Source organism: Rhinatrema bivittatum, chromosome 3 (assembly GCF_901001135.1).
Source record: "Rhinatrema bivittatum chromosome 3, aRhiBiv1.1, whole genome shotgun sequence".
Classification (NCBI taxonomy): Eukaryota; Metazoa; Chordata; class Amphibia; order Gymnophiona; family Rhinatrematidae; genus Rhinatrema; species Rhinatrema bivittatum.
This window is the reverse complement of record NC_042617.1, coordinates 275,972,283-275,992,232: the sequence shown is the minus strand read 5'-3', so window position 1 is coordinate 275,992,232 and position 19,950 is coordinate 275,972,283. Positions and strand designations below refer to the sequence as shown.

Genomic DNA, 19,950 nt, shown 5'->3' with positions numbered 1-19,950 from the left:
ATACTCGCAATTGCCTTCTCCATCTCTCCCTCCCACCCCCCTCCCTCCCCTCAACCCCCATTGTCGCCCACCAACTACATCTCTAAACATAGAGAAACAAGTCCGCACCCCACATGGAATATTTCCTCCTTCCAGAGAATGAGAAGAAAAAAAAAAAGGGGGGGGGGGGGGTTCCAAGAAAAGTGTACAGTTAAACAAGCAAGACACATTAAGCAGTTGAGAGAGTCCAAATCATGAAGGAAACATCCACAGAGCGTTGAAAGACAAAATTGAAACGCACGTGGAATCTTCCTAAAAGTGTTGAATCATCGCAGTTAGGGGAACTGAAATTTGCATAAAGATTCGTCCGTAAAATTGTAACAATTTAGTGAATAGTACATAACTCAATCCATAAGAAACTTTACAACCGGGTAATCCCAAAGACAAGAAAGGCATCAAGACGCATGTTGAATCACTGGGCTTTTGTTGGGGTAGAGCTGTAAGCACCTAGGAGCCCACTCCAAGAATTACAAATCAAGCTAGCCAAGAGTGCAGGGCCATTTTGGTTGAACTCAAAGTATGTAGGCCAGTCGTCCACAAAGTCCCAATCAACGATGTCTATAATCAAGGTGAGCAAATCAACATCATCTGTGTTGTAGTCCTTTGTGGGTAGTCTTGGTGAGCTCGGGAGGTAAAAAACTATCCCCCAAGTTGGCTGCCTAACAAGTTCAAAAAGTGGACCAGCTGTTGAAAAGACAACTATTTCCATTACAAAGTCACTCGGAAGGTTATAAGCCCAATGTATTCAGAAATTGCAACAACACATCAGCAGATTCATAGATGTGAATCTAGTTTTGCCATGTAATTTTTAGTTTAGTTGGATATTGCAGCATGAAGGCAATCTTATGTTTAAGTTTTGCGCAGACCGGCGTAAAGGCCTTCCGTTGTACTGCCATTAGCGTAGAGTAATCCTGGAAAATTAATATCTGTGTGCAGTCGTAGTTAAGTTTGCATTTCTTTCTATAAGCCAGCAGAATGTCCATTTTATGAGCAGAATTGAGGAATTTTGCTATGACCAGGCATAGCTTGTTCTTCCCCACCATCTTTTGGCTCAGACAGTGGGCCTGTTCTATTCTAAGAACACTATGCTTGGTGAGGAAATCTAAAGCACGTGGTAACCAAGTCTCTAGCAGCTCTACTAAGTCTACATCTTGAATGGTTTCGGGGAAGCCAATGAAACCTAAGTTTCCTCTCCGAGATCTATTTTCTAAGTCATTAAGCTTCTTAACCTGTTTCTCTGCCTCAGATTTTAGGTCAGTTAATTGCTTCTCTAACTGATCCATTCTGTCTTCTGTGATCGTTAAGTGCGTTTCTACCTCCTGCATCTGAGCTGTTGAGTCTGCCAATAATTGGTCATCAAATTTTTTATATAGTTTATCAAATTTGACAACTAGTGCTGCTATGACTGTGTCTACCATTTCAGTTACCTTCGCATTGCACATCTCGGGGGAATTGGAGGAGCACTGACGTTCGTCACCATTTTAGCTCTGTTTGCCATTATTATCCAGGCCCCGGCATTGCAGTTTTGCAGCCATCCACTCAGACAATGCACCCCAGAGTTCTGAAGGAACTAAAAAATGAAATTTCAGACCTATTAGTAAAAATTTGTAATCTATCATTAAAATCATCCATTGTACCTGAAGACTGGAGAATAGCAAATGTAACCCCAATATTTAAAAAGGGCTCCAGGGGCAATCCAGGAAACTACAGACCGGTTAGCCTGACTTCAGTGCCAGGAAAAATAGTGGAAAGTGTTCTAAACATCAAAATCACAGAACATATAGAAAGACATGGTTTAATGGAACAAAGTCAGCATGGCTTTACCCAGGGCAAGTTTTGCCTCACAAATCTGCTTCACTTTTTTGAAGGAGTTAATAAACGTGGATAAAGGTGATCCGGTAGATGTAGTATTCTTGGATTTTCAGAAGGCGTTTGACAAAGTTCCTCATGAGAGGCTTCTAGGAAAAGTAAAAAGTCATGGGATAGGTGGCGATGTCCTTTCATGGATTGCAAACTGGCTAAAAGACAGGAAACAGAGTAGGATTAAATGGACAATTTTCTCAGTGGAAGGGAGTGGACAGTGGAGTGCCTCAGGGATCTGTATTGGGACCCTTACTTTTCAATATATTTATAAATGATCTGGAAAGAAATAAGACGAGTGAGAATCAAATTTGCAGATGACACAAAATTGTTCAGAGTAGTTAAATCACAAGCAGATTATGATAAATTGCAGGAAGACCTTGTAAGACTGGAAAATTGGGCATCCAAATGGCAGATGAAATTTAATGTGGATAAGTGCAAGGTGATGCATATAGGGAAAAATAACCCATGCTATAATTACACAATTTTGGGTTCCATATTAGGTGCTACAACCTAAGAAAGAGATCTAGGCGTCATAGTGGATAACACATTGAAATCGTCTGTTCAGTGTGCTGCGGCAGTCAAAAAAGCAAACAATGTTGGGAATTATTAGAAAGGGAATGGTGAATAAAACGGAAAATGTCATAATGCCTCTGTATCGCTCCATGGTGAGACCGCACCTTGAATACTGTGTACAATTCTGGTCACCGCATCTCAAAAAAGATATAATTGCGATGGAGAAGGTACAGAGAAGGGCTACCAAAATGATAAGGGGAATAGAACAGCTCCCCTATGAGGAAAGACTAAAGAGGTTAGGACTTTTCAGCTTGGAGAAGAGACGGCTGAGGGGGGATGGGATAGAGATGTTTAAAATTCTGAGAGGTCTAGAACGAGTAGATGTGAATCGGTTATTTACTCTTTCGGATAGTAGAAAGACTAGGGGGCACTCCATGAAGTTAGCATGGGGCACATTTAAAACTAATCGGAGAAAGTTCTTTTTTACTCAACGCACAATTAAACTCTGGAATTTGTTGCCAGAGGATGTGGTTATTGCAGTTAGTATAGCTGTGTCTAAAAAAGGATTGGATAAGTTCTTGGAGAAGTCCATTACCTGCTATTAAGTTCACTTAGAGAATAGCCACTGCCATTAGCAATGGTAACATGGAATAGACTTAGTTTTTGGGTACTTGCCAGGTTCTTATGGCCTGGATTGGCCACTGTTTGAAACAGGATGCTGGGCTTGATGGACCCTTGGTCTGACCCAGTATGGCATTTTCTTATGTTCTTAAATGTGCCATTATGACACCAAAAGGTCGCAAGGCTAGAATGGAGAAGATGGAACTTCTCTTCTGTGCTCAAACCCCGACACCGTCCATTGCATCGATGTTGTCAGAACCGACACCGTCTACTTCGCGCCAGCATCGACCTCAGGCCGGTGACCATCTGCCATCGACGACTTCTCGGCCTTTGTCACCCTCTTCTCCCCCTCAGAACAGAGGGGATCATAGAGAGAAACATCGCCACAGAGGGAGCAAAATCATCAACCTCGCCATCGTCCGAGCCGCCATCAAAGAAACCCCGTCCAGAAAAGGCACCAACCTTTTCGGCGACCGGGACACTGAGGCAACCCTCACCCAACAGGGTATCGAGAGCCGCGACTCCGCCTTTTAACAGTGGTCCCTCCGGCTATGCCTCTGCCTCCTTCTTCTGTTCCGGAGCCAGGGCTGCTTGCTCCAGGTCTCAGAGAAGAACTGGACTGGATGGTTCAGGAGGCCATCAGCAAGGCGATGCATCAACTCCAGGTTGGCACCGCTGCTCTCGAGGATGGAAGTGCTTATGGCCGCTTTTCCACCTTTGGACCCAGGGTCACCAATGGCTCCGGTGGCGCCCCCCCCCCCCCCCCCTTGCTTGTCATCTGGAGGAGAAACACCGTTCCGCATCCATCTTTCGGGAGTTCTGCCGATGCCTCAGCCGTCTATGCCGATACATCCGGTGCCACCGATCCACCCATCGGTGCCGATGCGTCCATCGGCACCACCAAGCCATCCATCGATGCCCTCTCTATGCCTGCACCGGTGCCTTCGATGCCCTCCTCGTTGCCTCCAGTTATTCCTTTGAGTCCTTCGGAGCCTCGACCAGGACCTTCAGGGATCCCACCACCCTGTCCTCTAGTCCCTAGAGGAGAAGGTGCTGATCCCTACGACACCTGGACTGATGATTCTTCACCAGACACAGATGATTTGCCTTCACCACCTTCACCTACTGAAAGTAGAAAGTGTTCTCCTCCAGAGGACTTTTCCTTCATAAATTTTGTGAAGGAAATGTCTGAATTGGTTCCCTTCCAATTGCAGACTGAACAAGATGACAGGCATCAAATGATGGAGCTGTTACAATTCCTGGATGCTCCCAAGGAAATAACCTCCATCCCTATCCACCAGGTTCTTCTAGATCTCCTCAAAGAACTGGGAACATCCTGGCTCTTTTGCTCCAGTACATAGAAAAGCTGACACGACACCTCTCATTCAGTCAGCTCCAGGCTTTCGCAAAACTCAATTGGATCACCAATCTGTGGTTGTATAATCTGCCCAGAAAAGAGCAAGGAGATCAAAACCTCACACTTCCTTTCCCCCAGGCAAAGAACAGAAATTTCTAGATGCCATTGGTTGCCATGTTTTCCAGGGCTCAATGCTCATCTCCAGAATTGCCTCTTATCAGCTCTGTATGACCCAATACAACATGGTCTTATTTAAGCAGATACAAGACTTAACAGACTCCCTGCCTCAGCAATTTCAAGAGCATCTCCAAACCCTAGTAAACAAGGGTTTTGAGGCAGGCAAGCATGAGATCAGATCATTTATTTATTTATTTATTTTGAATTCTTATATACCGATATTCCTGTAAAGTATACAGATCATACCGGTTTACAGTGTAACAGAACTGTCGCTAGAGGCGATTACATAGAACATAAAATATGTTAGAACATTGGAACAAATTGTACATAAATATAACCTGCTGATAAATAAAATATTAAATAGAATATAACCTGCTGTTAAATAAAATATTCGAGTATCAGGACAATGGGAACAGTTGGGGGGGTACATGAAGAAAAGGAGACTTTATGAACTAAAAGCGAGGTAACTATGGGATGTTGTTGCTGTGATATTGTAAAAGACTACAGCCCAGAGGAAAAAAGGGGGGCTCCCCTGACGGCCACGGGGATTGTATCGAGAGTGGAGTGTGAAGCATTTATCCTAGTGTCTTAGTCCATGTCGTTCGAGATGCGTCGGAGTGAGTTTGAGTTTCCGGGAAGGCTTGCATGAAGAGCCACGTCTTCAGGTTTTTTTTTGAAGGTTTGGTGACTTGGTTCTTGCCATAAGTCTGGTGGAAGAGAATTCCATAGAGTGGGTCCTGCTGTTGAAAATGCTCGTTTTCTTAGCGAGGATTTGGCCGATGGGGTGTACAGGGAGCCTTTGTACGCTCTCCTGACTGGTCTGTCTGAGGTGTGTGGATGGAGTTGACTACTGAGCTTGAGAGGGGCAATGTTGTGGATGTCCTTGTGGATCATCATGAGGACTTTGAAGGATATTCTAAATTTGACGGGTAGCCAGTGAAGTCACTGAAGGATGGGAGAGATATGATCTCTTTTATTTGAGTTAGTGAGTATCCTGGCGGCGGCATTTTGGATCATCTGCAGGGGTTTGATAGTTATTGCAGGGAGACCTAGCAAGAGGGAGTTGCAGTAGTCTAATTTAGAAAAGATGATAGATTGAATCACTAGACGGAAGTCTCGGAAATGCAGAAGAGGTTTAAGTTTTTTGATAACTTGTAATTTAAAGAAGCATTCTTTGGTGGTGTTATGGACAAACGATTTCAGATTGAATTTATTGTCGAGCCGAACCCCTAAATCTCTGATGTAAGAGGAGAGGTTAATAACTGTTTTAGTGAATTGAGAGGCGCTTGGGGAGTTGAGAACTTGGTTGTCGTCCGGTGAGATGATGAGTAACTCGGTCTTGTTTAAATTAAGGATCAGGTTGAGGCTAGCGAGGAGATTGATCGATTGCATACAGTTATTCCAGTGGGACCACGTTTTATGCAAGGATTCTGAGATTGGGAGAAGAATTTGGATATCATCAGCATAAAGGTAATAGGTTAATTTTAGATTGGAAAGTAGTTGGCAAACTGGGAGCATGTAAATATTAAAGAGGGTAGGAGAAAGATGATCCTTGTGGGACTCCCAGGTTTGATTTGATGGGGTGTGATTCCTTGTTGTTGATCTTGACCTTGTAGAATCTATTGTCTAGAAACGATTTAAACCAGCTGAATGCCACTCCTTGAATACCAATGTCTGATAGACGCTCTAGCAGAATAGAATGATTCACAGTATCAAACGCAGCGGATAGGTCGAGTAGAGCAAGGAGGTAAGACTGTTTTTTTTCCAAGTTTAGGAGGATAGAGTCTGTTAGCGAGGTTAGAAGGGCTTCAGTACTTTGATTTTTTCGGAATCCAAATTGGTATGGGGAAAGAATATTGTTCTCCTCCAGGTATTCTGAAAGTTGTTTTACTATTCGTTCCATAATTTTGGAGATCATCGGTAGATTAGCTATGGGGCGGAAATTAGCAGGGTCAGTAGTCGGAAGGTTAGGTTTTTTTTTAGAAGTGGTTTAAGAATGGCTAGTTTTAGTTGTTCTGGTACCTGTCCTTGAGTTAGGGAGTGGTTAATGATATCTGCTAAAGCTTTAGAGATAATGTTTGGGATGGAGAGAAGAAGGTTGGATGGTATTGGATCCAGTGAGTGTGAGGAGGGTTTTAGTTTCTTAATGATGTTTTCGATTTCCAGAGAAGACGAGGTCTCAAATGATTTTAGCTTGGCGCTTCAGTTAGGAGCTATGTTGGATGAAGGAGGAGTTGCCAGGTGAGATGTGGCGAGAGGCTTTGTGAGGGTGGCTATCTTTTTCTCGAAAAAAATGGCCAGTTCTGTGGCTTTGTTGAGCGCTAGTTCGTCAGGTATGGTGGGGGAAGGGGGTTTTGTAAGTGAAGAAACGTTAAGAGAATAAGGCTTTGGAATCAAAGATGAAATGGTGGATTTTTTTGGAGTAGAAATCTTTTTTGGCTTTGAGAATGGCCATTCTGTAGGCGTTTAGGAGGGATTTATATACTGATAACGTTGAGGTGGATGGGTTCTTGCGCCATCTGTGTTCTGCTACCAGGGTATCTGCAGCTACTATTTCGGCAAGACGATGGGCCTGGCTCAAGTCTTCCAACCTTCGTCCTGAAGTTCAGGACAGATTGTCCGACCTGCCCTGTGTAGGAGACTATCTGTTTGGGGAGCAGATTCAACGGAAGGTGGTGGAACTCAAGGACCATCATGAGACCCTGAGACAGCTCTCTCTGATGCCTTCTGAGTACTCTTCAAAAAGCCTTTTCGGAAGGACTCTAAGAAGTCATTCTTCCATCCGAAGAAGTCCTACCCGCCACCATCTAGAACCCGTTCTATGAGACTGTTTCAAAAAGCTCAGTCTCGTCTGACACGAAAACAAAAACCACAAGCAGCTCCTCAGCCGGGCCCTGCTTCCAGTTTTTGACTCCTGCATAGAGAGCAGCAGCCAGCTTCCATTGCCCCACATACCAGTGGGAGGTCGATTGTGCCATTTCAACAACAGGTGGCACTCAATCACATCAGACCAGTGGGTCCTAGCGATAATTGCTCAAGGTTATCCTCTGAACTTTCTCTCCATTCCACCGGACTCCCCACCTCTATCGACGTGGAAAACATCTGACCACTCACTACTCCTGCAGCAGGAGGTCTCCCTCCTCCTCCAATCCAGAGCAATAGAACCAGTGCCATACTCGCAACAAGGCCTAGGGTTCTATTCCCTGTACTTTCTAATCCCCAAAAAATCGGGAGGCGTTCGTCCAATTCTGGATCTACGTGCCCTCAACAAGTACCTCCAGCGAGAGAAGTTCAAAATGGTAACCTTGGGCTCTTCTTCCTCTTCTACAAAGAGGAGACTGGCTCTGCTCTCTAGACCTCCAGGACACATATACTCATATCGCGATAATTCCATCTCATCGCAAGTACCTGAGGTTTCTAGTAAGGCCCCAAGCACTACCAATACAGAGTGCTTCCATTCAACCTCGCGTCTGCACCACGAGTCTTCACAAAATGCTTCGTCGTAGTTGCAGCCTTCCTCAGGACTCAAGGTGTCCACGTCTACCCCTATCGAGACAATTGGTTAATCAGGGCTCCCACTCAGCAAGTTGCTCTGTCGTCCCTACATCTTATCTTACACACTCTAATTTCGCTAGGATTTCTCGTCAACTATGACAAATCCTACTTAGTCCCATCTCAAATCTTATCGTTCATTGGGGCAGACTTGGACACCTTGAAGACAAAGGCTTTTCTGCCTTGACAGCGAGCTCTCACGCTTGTGTCTCTTGCATACCAGCTGCAGTCTCAGCACTCCACGACTGCACACCACTTTCTCATCCTCCTGGGACACATGGCATCTTCAGTTCAGGTCACCCCAGTGGCCCGCTTGGCCATGAGTCATGCAGTGGACTCTAAGGTCACAATGGACTCAATCCATTCAGCCCCTGTCAACCATTGTCCACGTAACCGATTCACTCCGTCAGTCTCTCGCCTGGTGGAGAAATCAGGTCAATCTCCTCCAGGGCTTGCCCTTCCAAGCTCCAGACTCTCAAATAACTCTCACCACCGATGCTTCCAACCTCGGCTGGGGAGCCCACATGGCCGATTTGCAGACACAAGGATCTTGGTCTCCAGAGGAAGCCAAACACTAAATAAATTTTCCTGAAGCTTCAAGCAATCAGATATGCTCTCAGGGTATTTCAGGATTGCCTCTCCAACCAAGTCATCCTGATCCATGTGGTACATCAACAAACAGGGAGGGACGGGCTCCTACCTTCTGTGTCAGGAAGCTGCGCAGATATGGGCGGAGGCCCTCTCCCACTCGATGTATCTCAGGGCCACCTACTTGCCGGGAATGGACAATGTGTTGGCAGACAAGCTAAGTCGCACCTTTCAACCGCACGAGTGGTCTCTCAACCCCTCAGTAGTGAACTCTATCTTCCACCAATGGGGTTATCCTCAAATAGACCTCTTTGCGTCACCTCAAAATCGCAAAGTAGACAACTTCTGCTCTCTCACGCGCAGCCAACACTATCAGCCGAGAGATGCGTTCTCCCTATCATGGGCAACCGGTCTCCTATATGCATTCCCTCCATTTCCACTTCTTTCAAAGACTCTCGTGAAGTTATGTCAGGACAAGGGAACCATGATCCTGATAGCACCCCCCTGGCCGCGCTAAGTGTGGTTTCCAATAGTTCAGGATCTCTCCATTCGCAGGCACATTCCCTTGGGAAAGGACCCGCTTCTAATCACTCAAAACAACAGGTGCCTATGCCACCCCAATCTTCAAGCCTTGTCCCTGACGGCATGGATGTTGAAAGGTTAATCCTTCAACCACTTAACCTTTCTGAGCCAGTTTCCTGTGTCCTGATTGCTTCACGGAAGCCTTCCACAAGGAAATCGTATTCTTACAAATGAACCAGGTTCACGTCATGGTGCTCTTCTCAATCCCTTGACCCCTTTACCTGTCCAATCACCAAGTTTCTGGACTATCTCTGGCATTTGTCAGTCAGGTCTAAAAACATCCTCCATCAGAATGCATGTCAGTGCGGTAGCCACCTTCCATAAAGATGTAGGGGATGTTCCTATATCAGTACAACCCCTTGTAAAACGTTTTTTGAAGGACTTGCTTCACCTCAAGCCTCCGCTGCGTCCTCCGGCCCCTTCTTGGGACCTCAACCTAGTTTTGGGTCTGCTCATAAAACCACTATTCGAGCCTCTTCAATCCTGTGACCTTCGCTATCTCACATGGAAAGTGATTTTCCTTTTGGCAATCACTTCAGCTCGCAGAGTTAGTGAGTTACCTACCCGCCTTACACTAAACTTCTGCAGGACCGGGCAGTACTCCGCACTCACTACCTTAGGCAAGAACTTAGGGTACCAGAGTTTCATCTCAATCAATCCATTATAGTACCTACCATTTTTCCCAGGCCCCATTCCAATCCAGGAGAGCAGGCTCTGCATACCCTTGACTGTAAACTGGCTCTAGCATTCTACCTAGACCATACAGCTGCCCACAGGAAAAGCACTCAACTGTTTGTCTCTTTCCATTCCATCAAATTGGGGCAGCCTGTGGGTAAGCAGACTCTCTCTTCCTGGTTGGCGGACTGCATATCCTTTTGCTATCAGCAAGCGGGCATTCCACTTCAAGACAGTGTTAAAGCACACTCTGTGAGGGCCATGGCGACTTGAGTAGTGCACCTACGCTCGGTACCGCTTCCTGACATTTGCAGGGCTGCCACCTGGAGTTCTCTCCATACCTTTACAGCCCATTATTGCTTAGACAAAGCCGGAAGACAGGATTCCATCTTTGGCCAGTCTGTCTTGTGCAACCTATTTACAACGTGACGTACCAACACCCTTCCGCCTGCCTGGTAGGGTTCAGGATGCCCTTGGCCAAACTTCATCCCAGGCCTAGTGCCTTGCATGCCTGTGTACATTTGGTGCATGCTCAAACATCCTCAGCTCGGTACTCACCCATATGTGAGGACTACCATTCTGCTTGTCCTGTGAGAAAGCAAATGTTGCTTACCTGTTACGGGTGTTGTCACAGGACAGCAGGATGTTAGTCCTCACGAAATCTGCCCGCCGCCCCATGGTGTTGGGTTCGTAACATTTTCTTATTTTATTTTTCGGCACTACCTGTAGCTTTTTAACAAGATTGAAGGGGGACCCCTGCTGGCTACAGGGTTAGTGCCATGCTGGGCATGCCCAGTCGGGGCCAGTCAAAGTACTGGAAACTTTGACAGAAGTGTTCCGTGATTGGGCTCCATCCTGTGATGTCACCCATATGTGAGGACTAACATCCTGCTGTCCTGTGAGAACACCTGTTACAGGTAAGCAACATTTGCTAACTCAATAAATCCCCCCCCCAACTGTTCCCCCAACATGCACCCTAGAATCCTACTAGAATACATTATGTATAATCAGGAAAAGAAAGGGTACAAATAGTGTGATAAACAAAGTATATCCATCTAAATCGAGCCCCAAAAGTGAAACATGCCCTTCATCAGTGGTTATTAAAAGCAAACCATAAAACTCCCACAAATCAAGATTTGGTGTCTGCAGGACAAGTCTCAACTGCTAGATAGACCCATATTAATGAAATGTCTTTCGCCACTGTAGATACGGATCCCAAATTAGGTAAAACTTTTGTAGATTATAAGTCTTTTCCGCTGTTAATTTACTCCTAGTACAAACGTTATCAGTTCTGGAAAGAACTCTCTCCAAGGTTGGAACTTCCTTCTATTTCCATGTACTAGCGATCTCAAGTCGAGCTGCCATACAAACCTGTAGAATGAAGGACTGTGTAGCTACGTTCTTACTTTGCACAATATTATTCAAAAGGGCAACATCCATTTGCAAATATATAGAGTCTACAAGTATCTCAGAAAGAAATGTCTCCACCTGGTGCCAGAGAGGAGATATACACCTACCCGACCACCACATATGAATGAAGGTACCCAAATCGGCACAACCCCTCCAGCACTGGCCACTGCAATTAGGGTATTTTTTTTGTAATCTATCCGGGGAATAATACCACCGATATAACAATTTATAACTGTTTTCTACCAGTAAAGAAGAGATGGAGGCTTTGCTAACCTGCTCGAAGATATCCAGCCAGTCATCTTCAGATAATTCCAGTGGAAGGTCTCTTTCCCATGCCCTTATCTGGACTGGTTTACCCTCAGTTTTAGCATTCAATAATCTGTATACTTTAGAGACACAGCCTTTTAACGTCTTAACAAGCGAACAAAAACCTTCAAAAATAGATTTACCCAGCTCAAGCTATGCTCCCACCTTATTACTCCAACAGAAGTGATGCAGTTGCTGATAAGCAAGAAATTCAGAGGGTGGCAGTTTCTTCACTGTACACAGTTTCAAACGATACCAGGCGACCCGCCTTCCATATATGTTCAAATCTTGTGATACCACATTGCTTCCAAATTGCGAAGGAATGAGGGGAACTGCATGGTGTAAATCTAGTATTGCGAAACAAATGTGAAAGATGGAAGCATGTCCTATGACCCATCAGTCTAAGCTTCCACCTCTGCCAGACATTGAGTGTGGGAGCCATGTTGGGACACAACCTCCATGTATTCTTTTCTTGCCATGGGGTCACTGTCAAGAGCATGCCCAACATCTGAGATTGCTATTAAGCACTGGGTGCTAAATGAGCATGGGCTTCAAGCCAGGTGATCAGGGCTCGCAGTTGAGCAGCTACAAAATACCACAAGAGGTTGGGCACACCCAAACCCCCTTCAGCTTTGGATTTGTATAGAACAGCTCTGCTTAGCTGTGGGGGACGGCGCTTCCAAATAAAACTAAACACTTTCCTCTGCCACCCTCTTAGCATTGAGTTGGGGATAGAGATAGGGAGTGTCTGGAAGAGTTAAAATAGGTGTGTGAGAACATTCATCTTAATGGTAGCCACCCGACCCAACCATGATAAGGGTAGGTGATTCCATGTTTCTAAATCCTTCCAGATCTGGTTCAACAAGGGGGGATAGTTCAGAACAAATAAATCCTTTGGATGGCGACTCAGGTAGATCCCCAGATATTTAAGCTTGCCAGATGCCCACCGAAATGGATGGGCCCCACGGAGTTGCCCAACCAAATCTGGGCTACATGTAATGTTCAGAATTTCTGATTTGTCCCAGTTGATCTTGAAGCCTGAGACTCAGCTAAATGTATGGAGCATTTGTTCCACCACTAACAAGGACCTGTGGGGGTCTGTTAATGTGAACATTGTCATCAGTGAAGAGTGAGAGTTTAAAAGGTTGGGAAGGCAATCGGAAATCTGATATGCCTAAGTGATTGCGAATGGAAATGGCCAGAAGCTCCAGAAAAATTACAAATAATAAAATGGAGAGTGGGCAACCTTGGCAAGTGCCGCACTCCACTAAAAAGTAATCAGAAAAATCCCCATGGCCCCGGACACTAGCTTTTGGATTATCATAAACCTTATGAATCCAAGAGCAAAAACACTTGCCAAATTTCATCTTCTCCAAGACGAGATAAGTCATTTTTACTGTAAGCTGATAGCTTGCCTTGTCCATATGTTTTACATGACTGTTCTCAGATTGTTAAATGCTGTTTTGTTTTTTTTTTGGTTTTTTTTTCAATGTCTTCAATAGTTTTATGTATCAGGTTGTTATAATTGTAAACCGGAGTGAAGGCTACTCTGCTCTACTAAATAAATAAATAAATAAAGTTATATTATTTGCCTGATAAAAAGAAGATGTCTAGTGTTGAGGAAAGAGCCTCATGTTTTGGCTCCTATCCCTAGGCCTGAATTTTCTCTGTATTTACGTTCTTTGAATGAAAATATTCCTACTAGGGCTACAAAGACCACTACTTTTGTGTTAGAGTCAGATAGGAGTCTGTTTCTTCAACAGTATTTTAAGTTTTTTTTTAAAGTAATTTATTTTGTGGCCAATATGTTTAAGTGTTCCCTGATATATCTCGTGAGATCCAAGTTAGGAGGAATAATTTTCTTCAGCTAAAACAGTATGTTATCTCATTGGGTGATTCTTTTTTCTTAAAATACCCATGTAAGTGTATTGTGATATTTCAAAAAGACAAATGTTTCTTGATCCAGTTCATCCTGAGACTTTTTTGACTAATAAATCCATTTGATTAGGTTTGGCTGGGAGGATACTCCAAGATTAACCCGGGTTGGTATTTACTTATTTCTGTGGTAAGGTTATTTTATTTCTTGAAAGCTCCTCCTGTGTTGTAGATATGATTGCTTTGTTCTTTATGTATTACCAATTCTTTGTTTTGATTTCATATTTTCTGGTCAATAACAGATTTTAAATCATAAATATGAGTGAATTAAAAAAAAGAAAAAAGATAGTTTAAACAGACTTTCTATCATGGGGGACCCTGAATGTTGTGCTTACATCTACTGATTGTGGTCTTAAAAGATGAAGTCAGCCCCCCTAGGTAGTAAGTTAATTTTATTAACAGCATAAGTAAAAACATAATATGGTACCATTATTGCTTTGCTTTGATGTTTTTGGTTTAGTTGTTAGTATTACAGCACACATCACTGTCATGGAAGATAATCAGAATTAATAAGCATTATTTCTAAACCCAGTTTTGCACTTAAGAATTTACATAATGCCAATCTAAATAACCCAGCTGAAAGGTAATTAAGCCAGAGTTCTCACCCTTATCCAGTCCAAGACACTCCTGCCGAAGTCAGGAAACTGTCTCAATACACCATGGGGTAATTGAGCAACTCCCTATGCAGGCGAATGACAGATAGAACCAAACGTCTCAGACGTCTCTGTGAGATATAGAACGGCAAAATAGGACCCAGAAGTTCTCAGCTTTAATTCTTTCAAGGGCTATTTGGCAAGACTCCTACTACGTGGAGCAGGTATAGAGTATGAAACTCTGGGTTAGCTTGCAGGTTTACTGCAGCAAGCTAAGTTCTGTTAGCAAAACTCTCTTGGCAGAGCTTTCAGGAATCCGTGGGGAAAGCACTTAGCAAAGGTTTTCAGATAATGTCCATCCAGATAATGTCCAACAGCTGGGTAACTCAGAGTCCCTTTTCTCTGTGTTAGGGTTATGGACCTAGCTCGGCTGAAGAACCCCCACGGGAATAGTCCAGGACTCCAGGGCCAAACTAGACTAGGGGATCTTCTGCCTATACCAGCCACCTTCCCCGCAGGTTGAGCCCTTGGGGGCTGGTGGCTAGCAAGACTTGAACAAGGGAGAGTCCTAATGCTAAAGCTGGACTGGAATTCAGAGTGGAGGCAGAAGTCAGGCAGGACCAAAGAGGCAGCCTGTAGGCTGACGCCAGCCAGGACTGGAGACCGGAGCCAGAGAAGACTTAGGATGCAGGCTGCAGGGCTAGAAGCTGATGTCTGCTGGATCTGAAGCTCAGGCAGAAACCAAGATCTGGGATAGGAAACTGAAACAAGACAGGAGTTAATGATACTAGCACCTTGAGCTAAGCGGCCCAGGGAAGCCACAAGGCAGAAGACAACAGAGCCACAAGGAGTACAAGGCGCGAAGGCTTTAGAAAACCACAAGGAATACAAGACTCATGGGGCAAGCAAGGAGCCGAAAAGACTCAGCCGCAATGACAAAGCATAGAGTGTAGACTAAGGCAGGGCTAAATAGGCAGAGAATTGCTGAGTCATGAGGTCATTGAGACTAGAGCTGGAAAGAGGGTAGGCTCATCTCCTGGAGGACCTCTGGTGGTTGGGAGGCTGCATAAAAAGCAGAATCACAACACTGAGTCAAACCTTATTGAATATTAAGTTCCATAAGTCACAATGTTGATCTGGATTGGATGTTGCCACCTTCTATAGATACAGGATTGGTGGAATATAAATTGTCATCTGAGTCTCGACACATAGAAATATTCTCTTCTGGGTTAATTAAGTCCAGAGCATTTGTGAGCAAAACAGGTGCTAGAACAATACCTATTTCATAGCTGAATACAAAATTTTAACTAAGGACATGTTTCACAGTTCTTGTGTCCTGGGTTCTCCTCTCATTTGATATGGGGAAATAAATACAGTCTCTTCTCCTCTGTATGAATCATTCTCATATAAAGTTACCAAAATTATCAGTTGCAGACTCCATGTTTGTATTGCTTACGTGAACACTTTTTGTGTGCACAGCAGTAGGCCTGTTCACAATGCACATCCTAATTTAGGGTCGCTGGCATTTCTCCTACAGCAGGGAAATCCTTACCCTACCTAAGTCAGTTTCTAAGGGGAAAGGGAGAATCGGTCCCATCAGATCCCACCCAGAGTGCCCTTAAGACAGTCTGCACTCCACCAGGAACCTGGGCCTAAAGCCTTACCAGGAGCATCCTACAGTCCCCACATCTGCACCACCTGCTGGAGACAGAGAAATATAGAAGAGCTGAAGGTAGCACCCGTCCCCTAGGAGGAAAACTGAAGTTAGCTTTGGGATTTTATTTTTTCTGTTTCCATTTGCTGGCAGGGGAGACATAATGCACTTGTTTGGCGTGTCTGGCATAGACAATAAGAAAGGATAGCATCCTAAAGTGTCTGACTGCATTTGGAGTAAGAGGTTCGATTTTAGACATCCATCCTCCAACTAGATAGCCAAATATTAGGAAAATGATAGAAGGAGGGCCACTAAACTAATAAAAGGGACTCAGAGGCCTTGGTAAAAGATATTAAAGGTTAGATTTATGCTATGTAAATATCAAAAGACATTACAGGGACCTCAAGTGTGTTACAAAAGCAGATCTGAACAAAACAATGAGGGATAACCAATTTCTCCACCTTAATAGCAAGCAATTTTTTTTTACTCTGATCTAAAATTCTGGAACTTGGTGCCAGCAATAGTGGTTGTGGCTACAACACAAAAATAAGGTGTGCATGCTTTTGGAAGAAAAGATAGTGGTGGGTATGATGCTGTAGCTACACTCTAGGGAAAAGTGTGATTCTGAGCTGCTCTACCAGCTGAGGGGTTGGGCAGGAATTTTCTTCACTGCTTCAGAACTGGCTACAGATAGAGGTTTTGGTTTGGTTTTTTTTTTGTTTCTCCTTCCTTTAGATCACCACAGAGAGAGCTGTTGGGCCCTCTGGTCAGACTTGGACATTTGGTTGTATTCAGCTTTACTAGCTCTGTAAATTGATAGTGTATTTATATAGCACAAACAGTGCAGGGGGTATTTCATACCTACAGTACCTGAATGTAATCTGCTTTGAAGTATTGCACAACTTGGAATATAAATTATTATTATAATAAAACCAGCAAGAATAGGGAATCCCTTTGTGTATGTTGTAAGGTAGGGTAGCCTGTGTCTTGGGGCAGTACCTGACTCTTCCTTCCAATCTCCCATAGATCTCCTTTGAGTTCCGCTCTCTGCTACACTCCCAGCTGGCCACAGTCTTCTTTGATGAGGTGGTGAAACAGATGGTGGCAGCATTTGAGCGACGGGCAGGCAAGACATATGGGCCAGAGACCCGCATTCCACGTGAGCTCATGTTCCATGAAATTCACCAGACGTGAGACTCTGGGAAGGACACGCTTCTCCATGTGCTGCAGAGACCGGACACCTGTTTTTAAATATTATTTATTTGATTTCATCTTTCCTGATTTGTTTTGAAAATATGTAACTTATCTACGGACTCTTTGTTAGAAGAATATGAAATGCTGCAGAAGCAGTCAGGACTTTTGTGAGGTGCAGAAATGGTTAGGTGGCTGCTGCACACTGAAGACTTGAAACCCAACACAGCACTGGCAATTGCAAAGCTTTGGAGTTTAAAAAGGGAGGGTGGGAGAAGGGCTTTTAAGATGATATTTCAAGTTTTTTTCAATAGTTTCTTTTTTTTATTTTAAAGATAGGAAGCAGCAGGGGCTGGTGCCAGTTGATATGCTAGGACCTGGTTTTCAGCTCCTTGATTGAGTGGGTCAATGCCCAAGGACCTGGGTTGTTTCCAGTGTATATCCAAAGGTTTGGGAAAGGTGCAGCTATCGACTGTGCTAGTGCAGGTTTAAGCAGTGGGTCCTGGCAGCCTCTGCTTAATAATGTGCCATCGTGGTGTGTTGTGCATTTTTTTTCTTCTCTTGCCAGTGTAGGCAATAATACCAGTTACTACCTGTAATAGGTTTTAAGGAATGCATTTCTGAAGCGATGGCAAGCTTTGTTTTAGAGATACCTGTCAAGATTGCTTAATCCCTTTCTAACCTGGCTATTTTCTTGCATGCCAAGACAGCTCGATCTGCCCCAGCCCCTCAGATTTCCTAATAAGTCTCCAAAATCTGCTTTGTATACAAATTAATTCCCACCCCTCTCTGACAGATTGCTACCTTGAATGAACCACGGATGAACAGAATCAAAGTTCTGCCATGGCCTCTGTCACTTGTTTGACAGTAGGGGAGGGATACTGCACTATGTGCCTCCCCCTCTGCTACAGCACTGTGCAGCCTGTGGGAGGATAAACTCAAATGTACTGTATATTTAACACATTAAAGGGGCTGCTGGCATCTCATGGGTAGACACAGGGCCTGCTGTAGGTAGGGATATGTTGGCAGAAGAAATTAAAATTGGTATAAAGAACATGCTAGGACTAAATCCTGCATGCTTAACTCCTTTGCAATGGCAGAGGGCTCAGCATTAGCGGGAGCAGATCTAGTATTATTGCTGTGAACACAGATGTGGCATGAAGCCCTCTCACTAAGTATTGTGGTTCAAGGGTATTATTATTCCAAGGGTCACATTTAGTGTGAAAGAGTCTATGATCAAACAAGGAGCATCTGAGAACAGGCATTGGCCTCTGTTTCTAGACAGCCTCTGGAGATGGGTAGAGTTGAATCATTTTGTTCTCACTCAGTATGACTTGTACAAACTAAGAATATTTTATAATGGTAGTACAGCATGTAGGGTTATAACAGTATAATTAAGCTGCTAGTAAGAGCACATAAGACTTACAGAAAGTTGCATGTGAATGGGTGACTTCCATGGAAGTTTTTATAGCCCAAAGCATTTTGGTAAAAGAAGCAGCAATGACCCCTGCTGTCTTCTAGCTGTAGATGCAGTAATGCAATAGTACAGGCTCTGGGTCTTTGCATGTATGACACCACATAATCCCTTTCTAGACAAAAACTGGCAACTGGTTTATGTTTTTAAGCATCCTTTACAAAAATGACACCTTATGGGGAAAGTCTTGTTTGTCATTGGGTAGCAGCAAGGAAAAAGGATGGCTGGAGGTAAGGGGTTGCTTTGGTAAAGGAACGCTGTTGCCATTTCTGTGTCTAACAACTGGGAGTACGCATTGCTTACTTGCTATTCCATGGCCATCCAAACTTGCATTATTTGATTTAAAGTCTCATGCCTACTCATAAAAGTAGTCCTGCCTCTCTCAAGAGGTGGAAGGCATAGAGCAGAGGCCCGCCTCTTCAACAGCTGCGGGCAAAGGGAGATAGAAAAGCTTGTACTTCGCAGGGTAGTTCACTAAATATTTCACACATGTAGCCTTTTTTTTTTTTTTTTTTTTTTTTTTAACAAGGGACCAATCCAGGTATACAAGACTCAGTGGGCAGGTGGCCATAGGGAGCCTGAGCAGTACGATGGTCATTTCTTCAGCTACAATCATTTAATCAAATAGCAGTAGCAGAAAATCCACCACACAAGCACAGTAGCCTGGTGTAGTTTTTGAGCATTTTGGGGGAGGGGGTTCAGAATTGTAGGAAGAATACTTGCCCATTGCTTAGAGGGACCTATCTAGACCACACCTCCCAGGTATCATGAGTGCTTTTAAGCCATGGCAGGTGTGACCATGATACTAAGTTACCACTTTAGGAGCAAATTTTGTTTTAGTCAGCTGTAACTCAGGCCCAGTACAGGCCTGCTATGGATACATATTGAGTGCATAAAAAGGGCTTGGGTGGCTTCATTTCTTCTTACGAAAAGGCTTCCTTGGGACATTTAGTTGCTGCCTCCTCCCAGCACCTTACCTTGAGGAATGCACTGACTGCCCCTCCTACCAGGGAGAGCTGCTGTGACAGTACTGATGCTGCCAGCTTTGCACCAAGAGGAAGGTTAGTTGGTCTCTTATCTAGACTTATCAATGCAAATTTTACCTTCAAGTGAAATGCAGCTGTTTAAAAAAAAAAAAAGAAAAATCACGTCAAATTTTTATAGTTCAATAAAACATTTAAAAATGTATCAAAACAGTGTCTTATTTTTTTCTATTCTGACTAAGCAAAGTGATTCTTGGAGTTGCTAAAACAAAAAATCCCCATTGCTTTTGTTACACATTAAAAGCAGTTTCGTTTTAATTATTTACAGAATTTCAGGCTTATCTAAAAAATTCACAAGAAAGCAGCAGTCTGTCTTCAACCCAACCCAACCAGAGTTGCTGGGTGGAGCGGTTTTAAGCGGTGTACCGCAAGGATCG

The 19,950-nt window shown here is 44.0% G+C and overlaps 1 protein-coding gene across 1 annotated transcript in view; it reads left to right on the top strand.

Moving 5' to 3' along the window:
* Positions 1-19,669, top strand: part of COQ10A (coenzyme Q10A) — a 104,539-nt gene extending 84,870 nt beyond the window's left edge. Inside the window, exon 5 of the mRNA XM_029594707.1 lies at positions 16,892-19,669. Coding sequence (XP_029450567.1) covers positions 16,892-17,059 — 168 coding nt within the window. The 3' untranslated portion in view covers positions 17,060-19,669. The remainder of the gene's footprint in view (positions 1-16,891) is intronic.
* Positions 19,670-19,950: the final 281 nt, after the last annotated feature.